At 52.4% G+C, this 19,790-nt stretch overlaps 5 protein-coding genes across 5 annotated transcripts; 3 read left to right on the top strand and 2 right to left on the bottom strand.

The window, feature by feature from the left end:
- Positions 1-124: 124 nt before the first annotated feature.
- MYCGRDRAFT_36350 (uncharacterized protein) lies at positions 125-2,241 on the top strand (the record flags this gene model as incomplete). Its single annotated transcript, XM_003854656.1, has 8 exons — positions 125-261; positions 375-534; positions 600-822; positions 872-1,002; positions 1,062-1,205; positions 1,260-1,394; positions 1,452-2,066; positions 2,119-2,241. Coding segments are annotated over 8 exons (1,668 nt in total), but the record flags the coding sequence as incomplete, so codon positions are not given.
- A 2,364-nt stretch (positions 2,242-4,605) lies between these two features.
- Positions 4,606-5,760, bottom strand: KSD1 (ketoacyl synthase domain-containing protein; the record flags this gene model as incomplete). The annotated part of the gene is made up of 1 exon (XM_003855765.1): positions 4,606-5,760. A coding segment is annotated over one exon (1,155 nt), but the record flags the coding sequence as incomplete, so codon positions are not given.
- Positions 5,761-7,215: 1,455 nt separating this feature from the next.
- Positions 7,216-8,507, top strand: MYCGRDRAFT_90342 (uncharacterized protein; the record flags this gene model as incomplete). The annotated part of the gene is made up of 2 exons (XM_003854657.1): positions 7,216-7,248; positions 7,308-8,507. The coding sequence occupies 2 exons, from the start codon at positions 7,216-7,218 to the stop codon at positions 8,505-8,507; spliced, it is 1,233 nt and encodes a 410-aa protein (XP_003854705.1).
- A 721-nt stretch (positions 8,508-9,228) lies between these two features.
- Positions 9,229-13,708, bottom strand: MYCGRDRAFT_67708 (putative ABC transporter; the record flags this gene model as incomplete). The annotated part of the gene is made up of 13 exons (XM_003855764.1): positions 9,229-9,859; positions 9,914-9,994; positions 10,051-10,484; positions 10,550-10,741; positions 10,792-10,900; positions 10,956-11,226; positions 11,291-11,545; positions 11,609-11,771; positions 11,823-12,499; positions 12,550-12,783; positions 12,836-13,115; positions 13,170-13,396; positions 13,450-13,708. 13 exons carry the CDS (start codon positions 13,706-13,708, stop codon positions 9,229-9,231), a joined length of 3,813 nt encoding a protein of 1,270 aa, XP_003855812.1.
- A 356-nt stretch (positions 13,709-14,064) lies between these two features.
- MYCGRDRAFT_35508 (uncharacterized protein) lies at positions 14,065-15,051 on the top strand (the record flags this gene model as incomplete). Its single annotated transcript, XM_003854658.1, has 1 exon — positions 14,065-15,051. The coding sequence occupies one exon, from the start codon at positions 14,065-14,067 to the stop codon at positions 15,049-15,051; it is 987 nt and encodes a 328-aa protein (XP_003854706.1).
- Between the last annotated feature and the right edge of the window lie 4,739 nt (positions 15,052-19,790).

Here is a 19,790-nt window from a genome sequence, read left to right on the forward strand (position 1 = left end):
ATTGAAGCATCTGTTCGCCCCGTCGCACAAGTCGTGAGGCGCTACAACATCACTGTCGGAGTCAAATGGTTGAATCTTGGTGAGTGGCGGAATCTATCTCCTGGCGGCAACATCTATTGACGTCGGTGCAGATGGAGGCCGCTGGCGTCCTGGATTCGTATGCAACGGCGAATCCCCGTGTCCGACTCTCAATGCGAGGGAGGGGGATCAGATTGAGCTCCATACTACCAATGATCTGCCAACACAGCTGTCGATCCACTGGTCAGAGACTGCACGAATTTCTCAGATACCATTGCATCCGCTAACTTTGTGGTCAGGTCTGGCATGACTCACCAGAGGTTTGGGTATGTAGATGGCCGATGGCATTCCCTCAGGAGTAACACTGACCACCTATGCAGGTTTGAGAACGACGGTACAGGCGGCCTCAACCAATGGGCAATGCTTCCTCGTAGCAACTGGACTTCGCATTTTGACACAAGCGGACACTGGGGCTTGAACTGGTATGCTGATCACACGGGCGCAGGGGTTGCGGATGTAAGTTATCTATCATGTCCCTCGTAGTCGCCTGTGGGCTCGATCCTGGCACTGACACGATGTAGGGTGTCTACGGGACCGTCTGGACCGCACCATCGCCTTCCCGACCGCGTCCGTACACATTGATCGCGGGATCTCCTGTTCATGTCCGTCTGATCCAAGAAGCAGAGGATGACATACAGCACATGGTTTTATGGAATTCCGACTTCCGCACCGCGGACTGGAAGATTCAGAAAATGAAAGCCAAGGGAACTGGACTGTCGTGCTACAAGTCTATCCTGGTCAACGGTTTGTCAGACACGTTCACTTCGGAGGAGACTCGGCTGACAAACTCCAGGCAAGGGCCGTGTGTTCTGCAAGAATCCCAACTACAATACTATCGATGGACACGAGCTCGACGATGCTGGATGCGCCGTGACGCCCGGCATCGAGCCCGATGCCTGTACGCCATCTTTGGCTGATTTCACGGTACGAGTTCTGCTCAACATACCCAGTAGGGAGAGACGGCTGACTGACTTGGAATCCAGGTGATTGAAACCCATGGCAAGGAGTACATCATGCTCAACCTCATCAACGTTGGCTTCGAACACGCACTGAAGTGGAGTGTTGACAATCATCGAGTCTGGGTCGTCGCGAACGATGCTGGGTTCATTGAGCCACAATTGGTCGATGTGGGGCTCCCCTTTCTGAGTCTGTAGATGCCATGATTGCTGACGAGGCCGTAGACCGTCTACATCACCAACGGAGCACGCGTGACCGTGCTGCTCAAATTGGATCAAGATCCAGACGATTACGCTATCCGTATCGCTTCTACCAGCAAGCTGCAGAATCTGGAAGGCTATGCCCTCCTGCGCTACCCGGTACGTGCTTTTGTATACACCCGGAGCTTCTCCCCTTGCTGATTGCACAACCTGAAGGCAAAACGCTATCCAATTTACGGCCAGCCAATGGCTCTTCCTTCCATCAGAGCCAACACCAAGACTTGTCTCAATCCTGATAGCTCAGTTCCTCACGGGTGCCACGAATTTGACGAGTATACTGCCCGTCCATTCCCAGCTCAGATCCCAGACAAGACAAGCAACAAGACGTTGCTCTGGACAGCGGGAAGTCAGCCTTCCAAGTACGAACAACACGTCACAGAATATTATGTGAATGAGAAGCCCTGGCAACTCTTCCGTGCCGCTATGGAACCAGTCTACTTTACCAAAGATGCAGCCAGCGTGGCCAAGCCTATCCAGGCGGGTCTCCCCATCGGCACCGTTGTGGACTTGATCGTGCAAAACACCCTCAACGAGACGATTCCACTTTACAAGCACGGCAACCCAACCTTCCATCTGGGTTCGCGAGCTTTCGAAAAGTTCGAATGGAGCTCCATTCAGGATGCGCTTGAGCACCATGCCGATATTAACATCAACGATCCGGCTCTTGCTGTCGTGCACGACCTTCCCCCACTTGGTTGGTTGGCCATTCGCTGGAGAGTCACACTGACGGGCGCGACTATGTTCCACGCAGTCAAATTGCGCTATTTTGCGGTGAGTCCACATGGCGACCTAATTTTCATGATCAAGCTGACGATGTTTGCAGCTTGGTATGGCCGCTCCCATGCTCGAGGGCATCGAGACCTCGGTCAGGGGGTCCGTCTCTGAATATGCTAAGCATCAACCTCACGTGATGTTTGAACCTGGCAATGATGGTGTGTTTGGATGAGAGGAGCAAGAATGGTCATCCTTCGGCCAACTGGGTCTTGGATTCGTCGATGAAAGTGCAGGACTGATACACCGATACGGAATTGGGTGGACTGTGAGCTAGAATAACATACACAAAGGCACATGCGGTTGAATGGAAAGTCGTGCTATGGGTAATGCCCATCAGTCCTATCTGTGGCGATCTTGTAAACCCGCCTTGCGAGCATTCAAAATGCAAGATAGTTTCCCGCACAGCCTGAGGTCGAGTGGCGATGGGATCGCCATCGCCATGCCATCGACGGCGACCGCGTCGTGTAACCTGAACCCTGATTATCGCTCGTACAGGTGAGGGCTCGAGCGATGCACACTCACTACGTGACATACGAAACAGTAATACCCTCGACATTCCTCATGCTGCCGTAATCGCCCCGGTCACGTCAAAGGATATGGACTGAGTCCCGGCCGGGGAAGCCTTGCGCGTCTGAATCGGTTGCTCAGACCCGCGCCACGAATGAGTCGAAAAGGCACGATAATACTCGCCACACCAACTCCGATCAAATTGATAAAACTACCGAGTGTTTTACAAACGAGATCCTTCACCGCTCACCGCCTTTCATGACGCCTTGTCTCCACTTTCGTGTACAGCTTGTTATGCGTGAACACCTTGGAGACGAACAACCGGTTTCGCGTCGTCACCACCATCCGTGCGAACCTCGATAGTGTCGTTGGAGATCGTTGTGATCGAAAACTTGCCCCCCAGAGTCGATTGACTTTCAAAGATCGTCAAGCCGTCCAGGCTCAACGCGCTCAAGTTCTCTCTGTCCGAGCCCAGCTCAACGTCATGTTGCACAGCGACTTCGAGCGCGGCAGAAACAAGACTAGGGTGGACATGATAGAGATCGGGGAGTTTCTGGCCTTCCAGCTTGGAGTCCAGATCGAACGCGGTGGTTGCATTTTGAACCTCATCGCCCTTTGCGGCCGACTTGTTCATACCCGTGTTGATGCGAATGGCGGCAACTTGAGTGTCGTGCAGAGGGGAATCTGCTCGGTCGGACGGCTCTGACATCGATGCCTCACAGTGTTTGGTCCAAACTCCCTCCCTGACTGATTGGATCGTAATCTTGTAGCTCGCATCCGATGTCTCGGTTATGGAGGTGTGGACTTCGATCAGATTGACGTCGTTCTCGTAGTTTAGAGGCTGGAAAACCTTGAAGTTGCGAATAGTCCAGCCGGAGTCAGGCGCATTTCCAAAGCCTTGATGCAGTGCCTCGGCGACGATCGATATGAAATCTGCTGTCCCGATCGTAGTGGCAGGCTTTGGCTTTGGCGTCGGAGGCATTTTGTCAGGCAGGTCATGGAAGGAGAGCTTATTCCTCCAGACCATTGTCGCGGGCGACAGGCCATACACTCTCCGACCAAGTAATTCGTGGTACGGGTAGCTGCTCTGGTTGAACTCGAGGTTGGCCTGCGTCTCGTCCGAATAGGTCTTGGAATGATCCCAAACATAATGAGGCAGATCGACTGCGACAAAGGGCTTCCATCCGACAGAACTGGTTGCATTGATCTTCTCCAGGTCGATTGGTATACCGGCATTGAACAACTCGCCGGCGAGTGACAGAAGACCGGCCAAGCTGTGCACCTTGCTGATATCGATGCCTACTGCAGCGTCTTTGACGTGCGGCGAGTCCGCTGAGGCATACGGCACGTCTCGCACCTTGGAGCTGGCACATTTGGCGGCGGCCGTATCTGTTTGGAGGATTACCGAAGGCACGATGTTCCAGTCTTTGAGCAGGTCCACCAGCGCCATTTGTATAGCTGTGGAGGTGTCGATCGTGATACCAATCGCATCCATGGAGCTGGAGAAGACGGGAAAATGCTGCTTCAGTTCGCAGGCCAATGGGATAAGATCCTGGCCCGGCTCCGTGAAAGAAAACATAATGTTCGTGGCACCCTCTCCGTCCGTGACCGAGCCCGACGTGAGCGAGTGCGCAATATCGCTTGTCAGAGAGCCAGATGTTCCGACAACGGCAGCAGCTCGCAAGTCAAACTTGGTTCGTCTGAGATTCAGCGTGTACGCTAAATCAGCGGCGTAAAACTCGTCGGCCACCTGGGCAACAGCCGCAATGGACGCTTGTAGGGAGGAGTCCTTGACCGCAGAGAATGTCAACAGCAGAGGACGCGTGACGGTGTGATCATAATCGGCCGTCTCGCGCCTCTGACCTAGGCGATATTCGGGATGTAACGTGTGGACAGCTTCCACCAGACTGTGTACGTTGGTTCCGGTCCACCCGTAAGAGCAGGCCCCCACACGACGGACTGAGTACTCAGACGGCCAGTTAATGGTCTGTTGTTGAGGCTTGATGTTGAGATCCTCGAGATCAATGGCAGGATGTGCCGAATTGAAATTCACGTGGCCGGGGATGACACCAGCCTCGGTCATCATGGCGGCTTTCATGAGGATGAAAATTCCACTGGCACCCTCCTGGTGGCCAAAGTTCGGCTTGAGAGAGCCGATGGGGAGCGGTTTAGCTCGTCGTGTAGGGTTGTTCATGAATTTTCCGATCGAGTGCGCTTCGGCAATCTCTCCGGGAATCATTCCAACGCCATGGGTCTCGACGTACGCAGTCTCCGCGGGATCCAGCCCTGCCTGTGAGTAGGCGAGATCCAGACACTTGGCCATGCCGGCCTCGTTTGGGATGAAAAGCGGCGTATCCGGAATCATGCCATTTGCCGTGACGGCAATGGACCGCACAACGCCACGAATGGGGTCGTTGTCCCGGATTGCGTCGGATAGTAGCTTGACGTACAACGCCCCAGATCCTTCGGCACGGGCGTAGCCATTGCATCGAGCGTCGTAAGAGTGGCACATGGAATCTGGAGACATGATACCAAATTTGGAATAGCTGGAGTATGCTTCGGGTCCGAGCACGAGATTGACGCCTCCAACGATGGCGGCCGGAACTTCTCCTCCACGGAGAGCCATGGCAGCGGTGTGGAGTGCGAAAAGACTGCTCGTGCAGCCCGCATTGGTGGTGTATGTTGGTCCGTTCAGATCGAAAAAGTAAGACACTCGGGCGCTCAACAACCCCGGGTCAACGCCGGCGACCTCGTGAAGGTGGCGATCGTCGTAGCCGTGTCGGACCGATGCAATGACCTGGTCCAAGCCAAAGGTACCAATGTAAGCAGCCGTATTGGTTCCCTTGATATCCTGCAGTGTTTTGCCCGCAGACTCAAGGCATTCGTAGACACTTTCGAGGATGCGGAACTGCTGAGGGTCCATGTGCTTCGCTTCATCGGCACTGATGCCGAAGAACTCGGCGTCAAATGCGTGCGTGTCGGTGTTGAGGAAGAAGCCGCCTTTGGAGGCAATGGCCCCCGGTCGACCCAGAGAGTCCTCGCGAAAGTAAGCATCGATGTTGAAGCGTGACTTGGGAATCGTTTCGGAGAGCTTGATTTCTCCATTGATCATCGTCTCCCAAAATTCACGTGGGGACTCAACTCCGCCGGCCAAGCTGCAGGCTACACCAATTAGCATCGGCTCACAAAGAAAAGCCACCACAACTCACCCATGCCAACAATCGCAATGGGTTCATTGCGGCGATCGATGGCTCCGGCCTCTGTCGTTCCGGATGTCATGTTGCCAGGACGAATTCGCAGTCGACAAACGGCGTGTAGCAAAGGTCAAAGAGCAGAAGCGACAATCTCGGTGAGTAGGGATTACAAGTCTTTCAACGTTGCCAATGCCGCGACGACTCTGCGACGAGGTTTGCGTTGTCTTTTTAACGACAAGAATTCGACCGCCGAGTCATGTCATCTTTACATGTCGGCAGCGGTACCTCCTACCGACGGAGTTTCGAACTTCTCGCTCGGTGGCAAAACATTCCGATCGATGGCATGGTTCTTTCTGCGATGCACAGCTTTTTTTTCCAACAAGACGACCATCGCCAATGCCTTGGGAAAATACCGACATCTGCGAATCACTGCCAGCTCGGGAGGGTGTCGATTCCTGCCTAAAGAGGTCTGTTAATGGAGGCGACATATTATGCGTTGTAGTTGCATGCAGGAAACCCGCATAGTGTTTTGACTCCAAGCTGACCACGAGTCAAGTCAGTGGCTCGGTCGGCATTTCGACCCGCCTCCGTGGTTACCGGATTGGGACGGCGTTGAACTTACGCAACCAAGATATGTACAAAACATGAACAGCATCGTTTCAATGGGGAACTCACGACCTTGTTTCGCACCGACATCTCCGGCAGTCCCACCTGTCGCATATCAACGTCCTGCGGATATATGATATCGAAGGAGTGGCTCACGATGGAGCGGAGTTGGATGGGTCGGCACTGGGAAGACTCTGCTCTGTAGCCCATCGACGAGAGGCACAGGCGTGCCTAAGGTCTTGCTGCTCTTGCATGAACTGCTTTTTCGCTTCCGTTCACAGCAGTCTTGTCAGCCGTGTCGAGTCGTGGGCAGTAGACTTAGCGCGAGTAAGAAAAATGCCGCACCTGCTTCCAATGCGTCGTATCGTCGTCATTCCGAGCCTCTCATACAGGTGCGATTCAGGGCATGAACATCACCTGTATCGTGTGTCGCATGGACCCCTTGTCGAACTACACGTCCTGCACAGCAGCGCAAGACGCATGCAGCAGAAATTGCAATCGACGTCCATACTGTCGATCGCATGATTCTCGAGCCCATGCGGTTCAAGAAGAGGTGCACCATCTGCACCGTGTGCAGGTCCACATCCCTGTCGGTATACATCTCTTAGCCGCTATACAAGCGCAGTGAAACCAATGCCACGTCGAGTTCAGCCTGTCGACCTTTCACATTAATGTTTTGCTCGATCGCCGATCGCTCACTGGCCACGACCGGCTTGACATCTCATGGTGACAGAGTATTAAGATGTTGGAAAGCCAGAAGACTTCACTTGGTCACGCATTCGAAATAACCCCAACAATCAAGTCAGATCGTCAACCCGCCCAGCTCGGAACCCCTCACGATGTCCATGCAAGATGGATCGGCTCCACAAGGGGTAAGTGCAAAGCGAGAGAGTCGAGTGTTGGTCCAGTACTGAATTGACCTGTTGTTCAGCCGCCATACTTGCCGCCAATTGCGTTCATAGGGGGTGTACCAACGCTCGAGACGGACGTCCCGATATGTGCACTTCTCCTGCTCTTCTACGCAGGCGCGGCGATAGGCCACAATGTCACCTATCAGCTGAACCGGAAAAAAGGCCACAAGTTCATCCCCTCGATCGTACTGTTTGGTTTCTGCATGTCTCGAATCTTGACGTGCGCGCTGCGGATGGGGTGGGCACTGCATCCCGACAACGTTTCGCTCATCATCGCCGCCAACGTGTTCGTCCAGGCTGGCATCTTGATCGTGTGGGTGGTTAACATTATCTTCACCCAACGCATCATTCGAGCCGTGCGACCCAAGATTGGCTGGCATCCCGTTGCAAGCCTTTTTCCCAAGGTCCTGTTTGCCCTGGCTGGCATCTCCCTTGCATTGGTCGTTAGCTGGACCATCTCCTCGTACTACACGCTGGATGAGCAATTCCAGACCATCGCGCGAGATGTCCAGCGAGCCGCCATCACATATCTGCTGGTCTTCACGCTCGTTCCGATCGTGACGCTACCCCTCGCATTCTCGAAGGGCAAAGGAGCGCAGGAATTTGGACGCGGAAGCATGGGGTCCAAAATGGTCGTGGTTTGGGTGTCCAGCCACGTCTGTCTGCTCGAGGTCGTGTTCCGAGTAGCGACCAGCTGGGCGCCGGGCCGCCCGGCGGACAATCCCGCCTGGTACCACTCCAGAGCGTGGTTTTACGTCTGCGATTTTGCCCTGGAAATCATCGTCATCTACTGGTTGCTGTTGGCACGAGTCGACCAACGCTTCCACGTGCCCGACGGAAGCAGCAAGCGAAAACACTACCACGCACCGGCAGAAGCACACGGGGACGAGTCGGACGCGGAAGCCGGGGACATGTTTGACGAGGGACGCGACTACTGGGCGTACCATCAGAGCGGCACGCTCACAGGGGACCACTGGAGGTCCAACCACAGCGGAGTGTTCCCGGGACGTCGGCGGAGGTCCCGCAACAGCGGGACTATCGTCAGCCAGCGAGATCGGAGGTCGCCTCACATCGGCCGGGTCACGACGCGCGAGTACACGTCGCCGGCGGGAGATGATCGCCGGAAGTCGGGTCACAGCGAGATCACGACGACGCATTGGTTGCAAGTGCCCGAGACAGCGCCCACCGAGGTGTCCAGCGTCAGCCTGGGAAGATGGTAAGTAGAGCCAAGGTGGATGGATCGGACACGGCGGACTCTACTCACCATCTTCCCCGTCGGGTCGGGTGGGCAAGTAAGCAAGCAATGGTCAGAGGAACGTGAATGTGAATGCGACTGGAACGGAATGGGATGGGAACTGAGAGTAATGAAAAGTAGTATTAGTGCCCAAGTGCCTTAGGCATATGTGCTAGAATTAATCGAATCCCAATCAATATTTTGGTAGATGTCATTAATATTCGCTGGACTATATTGATGAGAAGCACAGGTACTTTTAGGTAAGGTACCCCCCGGGCCGTCTCTCTCTCTCTCTCTCTCTCTCTCTTCCACACCCTCTCTGTATACGTCTCCTTTCCTCCGTTACTTTATACCCTACAGAATGCACCCGCTTAGAGCGTCCAATGACGACCGACTCCATAGCGCCTAGCCGACAAGCCTTCCAGAGTCACGGCGCGAGGGGGATGATAATACCTGAAGGATCAACCATGAGCTCCACTGCGCCTCGCCAACTTACCAGTCATCTCGCACACTCATGGGTCGTGGATTGTAGCGTGGAGGTATGCACTGATAGTTCTTCGACCGAGGCGCAAAGTTCATTCACAATCTGACCAACTCCCAACAAAGCCTACGGGCCCAATCACGAACGATGATGTGCTTCTTCTCCCCGGCCAAAATATGCCCACTACCAGCTTCTAAAGCCACCATCCAGAAATCGACCGGCCATGTCACATCTCCTGCCCCATCCCCACCGCCTTCCTAATCCGCTCAACCGTCCCATCCCCCAAAACAACAACACAACCCCTCCCCTCCACCATCCACTTCTCCAACCCCACAACTCGATGCGTAATCATCACAACCGTATGTCGCTTCCCAGAAAACTCCTCCTCAATAAGCCGGTATATCGTCTGCTCCGTAGCAGTGTCTAGAGAAGCCGTAATCTCATCTAGCAGCACGATCGGCCTCGATCCAGTTTGTGTTCGAAGGGTTTTGGCTTTGATGAGAGCGCGGGTGAGGGCGAAGAGTTGGCGTTGACCGGTTGAGAGGGTAGGGAAGGCGGAGAGGGGTTTGTGGAGGAAGGATGAGGTTGGTGCATCATCGGCGGAGCGGAAGTGTGAGAGTAAACCGGTTTTGGACAGTGCTTCGATGATGGTTGAGTCGGAGGAGAGGTCGTCTGGGTCGAGGTTGAAGCGTGTTGCCTCGTCCACAAAGATGAGTGGATCTTGAGAGACGGTGATGAATGCTCGTTGGCGGAGGTGGTCGAGGCTGACGGTTGTGATGTCGACACCGTCGATTAGGAGCTTGCCGGATTGCAGAGGTAGTAGGCGTAGGAGTGCTAGGAGGGTGGTGCTCTTTCCGCTGTAGAAGTCCGTTAGTACATAGGCAGATATTTCCGCAAGTGCGGTTAATTACCTCCCAGTGCGACCGCAGACAATGACCTTCTGTCGAGCCTCGATGGTCAAGTTGACTTTCCGCAGGGCAACCATGTCCGACCTGTTCGACAGTCAGTATGCACCACTTTCGGCCCTTCCTGAAGATAGAAGACTTACGAATACGCCACCGTCACATGTCTAAACTCAATCCGACCCTCAACAGACCATGCCTTCATGACTTGCACATCCTGACCTTCGCCCTCTTCAGCCGGCACCGTCTCCTCAAGCTCCATCAACCGACCAACGGCACCCATCGAAGTCTCAAGCGTCGTCCAACTCTCCACCAACTTCAGCAGCGTCGAACTCACAACTAGCATACTATTCAGAGCAATACCGATTTGTGCTCCGCTGACAGTTTCCCGAAGCGAGACGGCCATGGAAACCACGCCGATTGCGATGGAGCCAGAGAGTAAGTCGAGGATTAGGTTGAGCCAGCGCTGGAGGTCGAGGAGGGCTAGTTCAGGCCGCTGAGCGGTATCGATTGCTTTTATGTTGGCCCGCCGTGCTGCGTTGGTCCAGTCGAAGGCGCGGATCGTTTCGATGCCTTCGACCTGTCGTGGTGGGATAGTCAGCTTTTGATCTTGGTTCCTGCGAGAGTTGATGGCGAGTATCTTACGGTCTCCGAGAAGTTCGAAGTGACTGCAGCTTTAGCTTCCAGTTCCAGAGCTCGCAGCTGGCGAGATGTCTGGAGGTAAGCTCTCTGGATGTAGTATACAACCGGCATGCATGCAAGTAGGGAGAACGTGAGCCAGGTCCCGGTTGTGCTTAGCAATACTGTCTGCATAACGAGCTTGAAAAGCTCTGTGATCTCGTCAGTCTGTTCCCCATTCCAAAGTTGCCGTCGAACGTACGAGTGACCACAGTCTGAAGCGCAGCAGGAACCTGCTTGTCGATAATCTGAACGTCTTGACTGAATCTATTCATGATCGATCCGCTGTCGGTTTCGGAGAAGTACCACAGTGGTGCACTGACATTCCATCAGTGTCATGAACGATCAGTGTTGACATTGCTGAAACACTCACCTCGAAACGATCCTCAACAGCCGCCGATGAAGTCGCAATCCAGACCGAGGAGCCACACGAATAAGCACCGACCACATCTGAACACTCGTTGAGCTCCAAGAAAGTGTCGAGATCATGATGTACCCAGCGACATAAAAGAATGTCTGCGTGCCATCGGATCCAGTCCACTGCTGAAGCCAGTACTGCGGGACCGTGATGAAGAAAGCATACAAGGCGGTGCTGAGGATGAAGAAGAATAGATCTGCGAGGTTCAAAGCGCGAAAGTAGTATGCTGGAGAGTGTTAGCATTGGCATCGGATACCCTCCACCGAGCAAGAGTACGTGGCGGCACTTACCATAGAGCGCCGCATCACCAGTATGCTGTGAGAAGTCTTGCTGGAGGCCACTCGGAGCTCCAGTTGCGAAATTGAACTTGGCACTTGTTATCGCCGGTGCTTTCTCTTCGGAACCTGGACTCCTGGTTCTGTCTGGAGCTGCGGAGAACTTTGCAACCGCTGCTGCATCTTTGCCGATACTGCTGCAAAGTCCTTGGTCGACGATAGTACCATTGCCGAGCACTACAACGTGATCTGCGAGGTCGAAGTATTGATCTTCGAATTTATGCGTTAGCAACTCCTCCCCGTGACCCTTGCGATTGTCATAGTTGATCCTACAGGAATTGGACACCAGAAATACCGTAGCCTTGATCTCACGGACAAGTCCCCCCGGTCCAAACAGATTTTGAAAGACAGCTTTCTCCGTCTCGCCATCCAGTCCGCTGAAGCAGTCGTCGAGGAGAAGCATTGTTGGTCTTGCGAATAATGCTCGTGCCAGTGCCTGCCGTGAGTCAGTGTATGTTTAAACACCTAGCCGTAAATCGAGACCTACCACCCGCTGCCTCTGCCCACCAGACAGATTCATCCCGCGACTACCAATCGCAGTTTCATCTCCCTCCGGAAGGGCTTCGAAGTCGTGCGTCAGACAGCATGCCGCAATGACACAGTCGTACCACTTATCTGACTCCGACGGGACATCCTCGCTCGATCCGTGAATCGCTTCTCGAATCATACCGTTTGGCAACCACGGCTGCTGAGCGCAAAACCCCACCGAGCTAACGGACATCTCGATTCTGCCTTCAGATGGTTCCGTTTCGCCAAGGATGGTTCTCAGCAAAGACGTCTTACCACAGCTTGTAGGGCCTGAGAGGACCGTCAACGCCCCGGCCTTGACTTCGATATTCAAGTTGTTTAGGATTGTCGGACTGCGGCCAATCGCCACTTCATCAAGTCTAATTGCTGCATCCGAATAGCAATGTCCAACGACCTCTTCTCGATGTTCTTCGAGGACCGGCCTGAGAAGGAACTCTTGGATCCGGTCAAATCCCGCAAGCGTAGCCACTGCACGGGGTATAATGGTCATGACCATGTTCGCGGGATGTGTCACCATGCTCAAAATGGCGGTGGTGGAAAACGCGGCTGCAGTATCGAGACTCTCACCGCGGAGTTTTGTCATGATCGCATAAAGGACGAGGGTGATGGCCGGTGAAAAGATGCCGAGAGCGTTCGCTGCAACGGTATCAGCAGGCAAATGTAAAAGTAGACGACCGTCTGCGTACCAGAGGCATTGTAAAGAACCATGACCCAACGAAGTTTCGACGCTGCTTCAAGCTCGGCAGACCGCAATTCCGCGATGCGCTTAACAAGGCTCGACTGAAATCCGAGCATCTTGACAATTTTCATGGAGCTCAACATGGAAGCTGTAGCTCCTAAACGGCGTTGGGTTGCTTCGTTCCAAGCTCGCTGGTAGGGCTTCAAATGACTGGCGACGTATCGACTGACATGCGAACATACTGTTTTGTGTTGTCAGTGCCTGTTGAGAGAGCATAGAAGTCCCGCACAAACGGTAGATGAGGACCAGAGACAGAGGCCAGATCCAGCCCACCTGCCTAGCCAAAAGTCCGAACCCAATCAAGACTTCGACAACTTGAGCCCAGGTTTCGTGGAACATCTCTCCGACAGAAGTGAGGCTCTCCACATCGTTACTGATCAGCGTAGTGACATCTCCACCGTCGAAGCTAGTGCTGGCAGAGTGGAGCACTTTCTCATGGATCAGTCCGACGAGAGCACTGTTGATTATCAGCTTCAATTTGTTCTGTCGATGACTATACATGGCTTTCGAAAGCTGTATGAAAGAGTCAGCTTCGTGCAACATGAACGGGAATCTAGCCATGCGTACTGCGAGGCTCGAATAAATGACCACTGCAAAGAAGACCAGCCAAGTGGCTTCAGTCCGTCCGGAGGAATTTACATAGTTCGCCGCATAGCGGATTGAGTACTGTATAAGAAGCGGTTGGCAGTATCGAAATGCAATCAGGAAAAGTCTTGGTGTGATGGGAGCGAGGAATTGCTTTCGCAAGCACTTCGTCAAGACCACGCGCAAGGTGGAGCCCGTCTCGAGCTTGTCTGTTCGTTGTCAGTCACATCAAGTAAGCGGATGGAAGGGCGTTCCTGCTCACCTCGTGCAGCCCATGCTCGGGATAATGCATTGCGAGTGGACTCTGGTCCCAAGTCTCTGTCAAGCTGTGGCAGATCTCGAATGGATGATTTCTTGCTCCGTCCACCAAAGGCGCCCACGTGTATCAACTCATACCAGCCGTTATAGGTCCATGATCGCAGCCTTTCGGAGGTCGAAAATGCTCCCAATGCGAGAGCAAGAGCGAGGCAGAGGAGAGCGCCAGGTTCAACCGGGAGAGTCTGCGATACAGTGGCCGTCATTTCCGAGCGATATGCACAACGAGCGAATGAGCATATTGGCGAATCCGACACGAAGATGTGGCATTGCAAAGCCAAGACGCAGGCGTGAAACTTGAAGTGAATCACAATGGGTCACAAACGACCTGCAGCTTTGGAGCCGGTCGGTTCATCAGGCCGAATCCGAATCCGAGAATTGCTGACTGCACCTGCCGGCTTCCGAACCGATCGCGTCTTCGTCATTACTTCGCTGCTCGTCTTCAACATTTTCCTGAAGACTTCATTACTATTGCCACCAACATCACCTTCCTGTGCGACAACTTTGACGAAGGAATACCGGAAAACACCCTCCCCATCTTCGCGACACGAACGATACGACCATGGGCTGGTTCTGGGCCGATTCGACCTCAACACCCGCCGCCCCTCATCCGATCCCTTCGAAGTCCTCCGCCACACCACCGCCAACATGTCCCATGCACAACAAATCCACCGCAGCGATGCTTCCTCCACCCGCACCGACACCAGCGACCGAAAGCGCATGTCCCTATAAACCACCCACCGATAACGACTCCCCCTCCTCCTCAACCTCCTCCGCATCACCCTCCTACATCTCGAAACTCAACCCTCTAAACTACATGCCACACTCCATCTCCAACGTTCGCGAAGCCGCCGAACAATCCGTCTCCCTCCCTCTCTCCCGCGAAACCTCCACAATTCCTCGCGGCGACGGCGAAGGAACCTGGGAATACCCCTCACCACAACAGATGTACAACGCCATGCTACGGAAGGGCTACAACGACACACCCGCCGAGCACGTCGAAAGTATGGTAGCAGTACACAACTTCCTCAACGAAGGCGCATGGGATGAGATCCGAGGTTGGGAAGGACGATTCAACGCAGGCCTGGCAAAAGGATGGGAACGATGCGCGAAAGGAGAGGAAGGCTACGAGCGACAAATCATGATGGAGACATTACGACGAGGACGAGATGCGCCGGAAGAGCCAGCACCCAGTCTCGTACGCTTCACCGGCCGACCGAACGAACTCACTCCCAAAGCGAGGATGATGTCTGTCATGAGCAGGATATATCCCAGCGCATTCCCCGATAATCCACCTTTCGATCGACACGACTGGTTTGTGAGGAGGGTGGCGCCGGATGGACAGACCAAGGAGGTCAGGTATGTGATTGATTATTACAGTGGACCACCGGAGCCGACGGGCGAGCCGGTGTTCTTTTTGGATGTCCGGCCGGCCGTGGATGGACCGGTGAGTGCAGCGGAGAGGATGATGAGGTGGGGTGGGGATGTGTGGTGGAGAGCGAGTGGAGGGAGTGTAAGGGAGGAGTTGGCGAGGCAGGGGAGGAAGTGATAAGCAGGACTGACGAAGGAGCTGGACGACGGGGAGGAAGTTTTATGATAACATCAATTGGAGGGACTGCACAGCATGGCGTTTGATGATATCCTGCATTCGTCGTTTTGGGAACAGGCATGATGATTATGTGGTATGTGTACAAACTCGACTCGGCACATCTTTTCTTCCGGCGGCTGTCCTTTCGCATTACTATCAGTGCTACGGCTTTCTTCTTACAGGTTTGCAACTATACGCTCATCATCTCATCTGCTACAAGAACAGCGCAGCTGCGGTAATACTTCACGCAGCTCAAAACCACCGACACCCACTCCCGTCCCGCCCTGAGACATCTCAACGCCACAAGCGGGAAATTCAAGCTCGTCTGACTTCGATGGTTCTCCCGTGACCCAGACACATGCCGAAGTGAAAAAGGACATCACCTCGCCACTTCGACAGCAAAAGCCACACCTGCAAAATGTCACCCATTCACTCCAACAAATACGATGATCATCCCTGGCTTTGGAGTGCGATAACATGTCACTTTCAGGGGATGATGTACAGGATCTCACGAGATCCCAAATCCGAAGGAGGAATCGACGGCGGAGGTGGAGCGGGTCCGCGTCCAGTCGCAGCGAGGTGCTGGATTTAGAACGAATCCAGAAGCGGACTCAAGACCAACATAAGTCGCCCTCGCAGTCGGAAGCCAGCGTCCAGCCTCGAGCAGAACCACAGCTTCGAACCCAGGACATTCCTGCCGAAGGCTCCATACCGCTGCAACCGCCGCCGGGCATGAACCTCCCCTTCCGCCTCCGCTCGCAAATCCAAGAACAGGCCTCCATCGCGCTCGCCTCTCAAAGCACAGATCTCACGACACCCCAGTCTGTACCTCCCTCCCTCGGCCTACACAGTCCGACTTCAGCATCACCACCCAGCACACTCTCCGGCTACGAAGCAGATATCAGCTTCCATCCTTTCCCACCTCGTCCCGATTCAGGATCGCAACCCTCGTCTCGAATTGATGGTCGGGCCAGGACTGCGGACAAGCCGCCAGTATGTGAAGCTTGTCGACGATTCTTCTGTTTCGGCGGGCGAAATTGCCCTCATAGACAGAACGAGGCGCGACCGTCTCGGCTGGAGAGATTAGAGACGACATCGAGTTTGGGTCTTTCGGATGACGATCAGGTTGGCTGAATGAAGCAGTGATCGACACTGTGGGGTTCGGGCGTCTGATTCTCATCTTCTTCGCCGCTGTTGCCAGTGCGATGGCTCAGGAGGTGGCTGGGCCGAGTGCGGTCGGCAGTGGGAGGGATGGTAGCGGACGGAGGAGGCTGCATCTGCATGGCAATCAGCTCAAGGTCTCTCCTCAGAGTGTCATGATGAAAGCCTTCAAGTCGGAATCTGTTCGAGTCCGAAGAGCTGTGGGACTGTTTCAAGTCAGTAGACACGTCGTCAAGTGCGCAGTCATGGCTTCAGGCGGCACTTTTGACAGGTAGGAGATCGTGCTCGTTTGGGATGGCGACGGGAAGACTTGGTATTGGGAGAGATACTACGGTACTGCAGTATCGATCGATCCGCCGCTTTTGTCCGGCTTCCAGCCTCGCATCAGTGTCCACTCCCCCTCTGCCTTACTCTCCTCCACTCTCTCCTCCATTCCTCCTCCATCTTCTCCTTCCCAGACCGCTCCTATCACCCTCTTCAAGAACACACCATCACTCCCTGCTTGTTATAGCCGCAAGCTCCGTCGAACGTCCTGCATGGATAGTCCTAGGAGGGAAAAATTCAGCGAGATCGATGCGGTATCAATGATATGTCGTCCGAGGGAGACATAACATCCGACGGCAAGACAGGAGGAACGTACGACGTCGCAGCCTACGTAGTTGACCTTGCCCTTCACGCTGAGGTTGCAGAGACCGGACCTGCATTTCTGCATGGGAGTGTTCGTAGAGCGAGGTCAGGAGGGAAAATGAGATGCGGCGGGCAAGGTAAAGAGCGGTGGGCGAGGTGAAGAGCGGTAGTGAAAAAGAGCATTAAAGAGGACAATGGCGTACATGAGCGAATGCAACAGCAGCCATCATGGAAAAGACGGCGGAGAGCTTGATGAACTGCATGTTTGTCGATGTTTTGTTGGTGTTGGGTGTTGATGCGACTTCGAAGATTGGTCTGAAGTTGAGGGAAGAAAGAGAAATCGTTCGGAGAAGTGTCAGATCTTTATGCGTGTCCTCATATCAGCACTGCAGGCTGGTGGTGGCCCGAAGTCTGCTCGATGCCTTCCAAGGACTGCGGGTTGCCTCCCCATCTCGCATCACACGACGACTTCAAGATGACAGGCGTAAGATTGCAGAATAATCAAAACTCAAAGCAGCAGGACCCTATCGCACGACACGCCATCCGTGCACGCGGGATCTGAGTGGCCGTCTCGTTCAGGATGTTGGTTCAAAGCTTCTTTACCGGATGTAACCTGCGCAATCACTTTCTGGGGTCTGGGTACCGCAGGCCCGCAAGCTTATGCCCAAGATTAACAGCGTTCAGGGAAGACAAATTGTCGAGGGAATTGCCGTCGACGAACCCCAGCGTTAAGTGCTTACATACCCTAGCTACTTCGGCGCCTCGTGCAGCTATTAAAACCCCACTACTTCCCCGAGCCCTAGCAATCCCAATCGAGCCCCTAGCTTAATTAATATTAAATGCTAGTATATAAATTTTAATTAATTCTTCGCACTAGAGCCTCCGGCGGCTAAATAGTTCTACCTAAGCGCTCGCCGCTACGGGCAGGGGTATATGCCTTACGTACTCGGGTATTATACGCCTGTCGCTGTCCTCGTAAGCTCGGGCTCCTTAGTACTTACTTTCCTCGTTGTTCGCTTTACTCGTTACCTCGTAAAGGCTTATAACTTCGGCTTACTTATCTAAATTAAATTCGATTAAAGCTAACCGACTTAGCTATAGCGTAGGGCTCGACCGGGCTAGCTAGGGCTCGGGGAAGTACTAGGGCTATTAATACTCCCGCCGATAGAGCATTCGCTAGAAACGAGATAAGAATATAAAGTCGAGAATTAAGATAGGAAGAGAGAGGAATTAGGTCGGCTATTATGTCCTTTTATAGCGTATTAGTATATTAGAGTAGTTACCGTCTAAACCTTATCTAGAGGGTAAATAGCCTATAGAATAAGTAACTACTCCGATATACTAATATACTATAAACGATACGTATACCTTAGAGCTATTTACCCGCCTAATAGAACTAACGTCTAACGTAAAGGAATTCTAGCGGTAGTAGATAGTTAGAGATATTATATATACTATAGATCGAAGGCGACTTAATAAATATAAAGTATACTACTTATTAATATATAGTATAATAAAGTTAAGAAATAAATTAAAGCCGATCCGGATAGCCCGTAGCCCGTAGCCCGTAAAGTAGTGTCGGAGTAGGATATTAATACTAGAATTAACGTCTTACTATAAATATTAGGTAGATTATTACTTCTTCGAATAGCGTAGTACCTAACTACCGGTCGTAGGCTCTCTAGGTCGCCGCGAGCTTTAATATAGTTTTACGCTACCTCTAAAATTTATTTAGTATCCGTACTTTCTTAATATAAGTTACAAAGGTAGGCTAAAACTATATTAAAGCTCGCGGCAACCTAGGGAGCCTATAACTAGTAGTCGGGCGCTACGCTATTCGAAGAGGGACAATTTAAAGAAATTTAGAGCCCTAGAACGAAATATTAATTATTACGCGTAGCGTAATATAAAGTTGTAGGTAGTTAGCTAAAAACTATTTTAGCCGCTACTCGCGTCTAATTAGTCGCTTAATTCTATAAGCGCCTTAGTATTATATCTACCTCCGCCGAATACTAATAATCGGCATCTAATCCCCTACCTTAATAGTATATATACCCCTACTAAGGCCTTTTAAGCTTATTTAAGCTAGATTGCGCCTATATAATCTATATAGCCTATAAAGAGGCGAAGGAGGAACTCGAGGTATAAGAATATATAGAATCCCCTCCTTCCGAGAGAGTATTAAATTAAGTCTATTCTAAAGTAATTTATACTACTACTCTATTCTTAACTATACCTTTTATATACGATTTAATCTACCCTATAGTATAACAAATTACTTCTAAGATAACTTCGTCTCGTTCTAGCCTATCCGGGAGTAAAAGTACCTATTACTATATAAACGAACCTACTAATAACCCGGATACTATAGAAACCTCTACCTAGACTACTATTAGTAACGATAAAGACGCCGAACGTAGGCCTAAAGACCTAGAAGAACCTATCGGGCACTAGGATACTACTAACGTAGGCGAGGAAGAACTAGAGAACCCTCTATAGGAAGAAGATATCCTACCTAAGGGAGAAGAAGATAATATTAATAAACAAATCCGTAAAGAAGAGGCCGCTACTACTAGATAAGAGCGCCTTCTCTAGCTTAGCCTCCTTTAGGTATATAATAGAGCTATAAGGAACTATATCGCCTAGGTATAGGACGGGTCTATTCCTACTATCTTACCTAATATCTTAATTTAGCTATCTATCCCTAAGAATGCTCTTCTAAAGGCTCGGAATCCTTATATCTTTAAGGGAAAGAACTACGCTAACTAGGAATAGTAATAGGAAAATATTAACTAAGTAATTAACCGAGCTAGTATAGCTACTAATAAGGAAAAGATAGAATTCGCTAAAGAATAGATAGCGAGACTCTAAAAGTAGTACTAGAAGCGTTACCTACTCGATAAGGTACCTAT

The sequence above is a fragment of the Zymoseptoria tritici genome, chromosome 2, assembly GCF_000219625.1.
Source record: "Zymoseptoria tritici IPO323 chromosome 2, whole genome shotgun sequence".
In the NCBI taxonomy this organism is placed as follows: Eukaryota; Fungi; Ascomycota; class Dothideomycetes; order Mycosphaerellales; family Mycosphaerellaceae; genus Zymoseptoria; species Zymoseptoria tritici.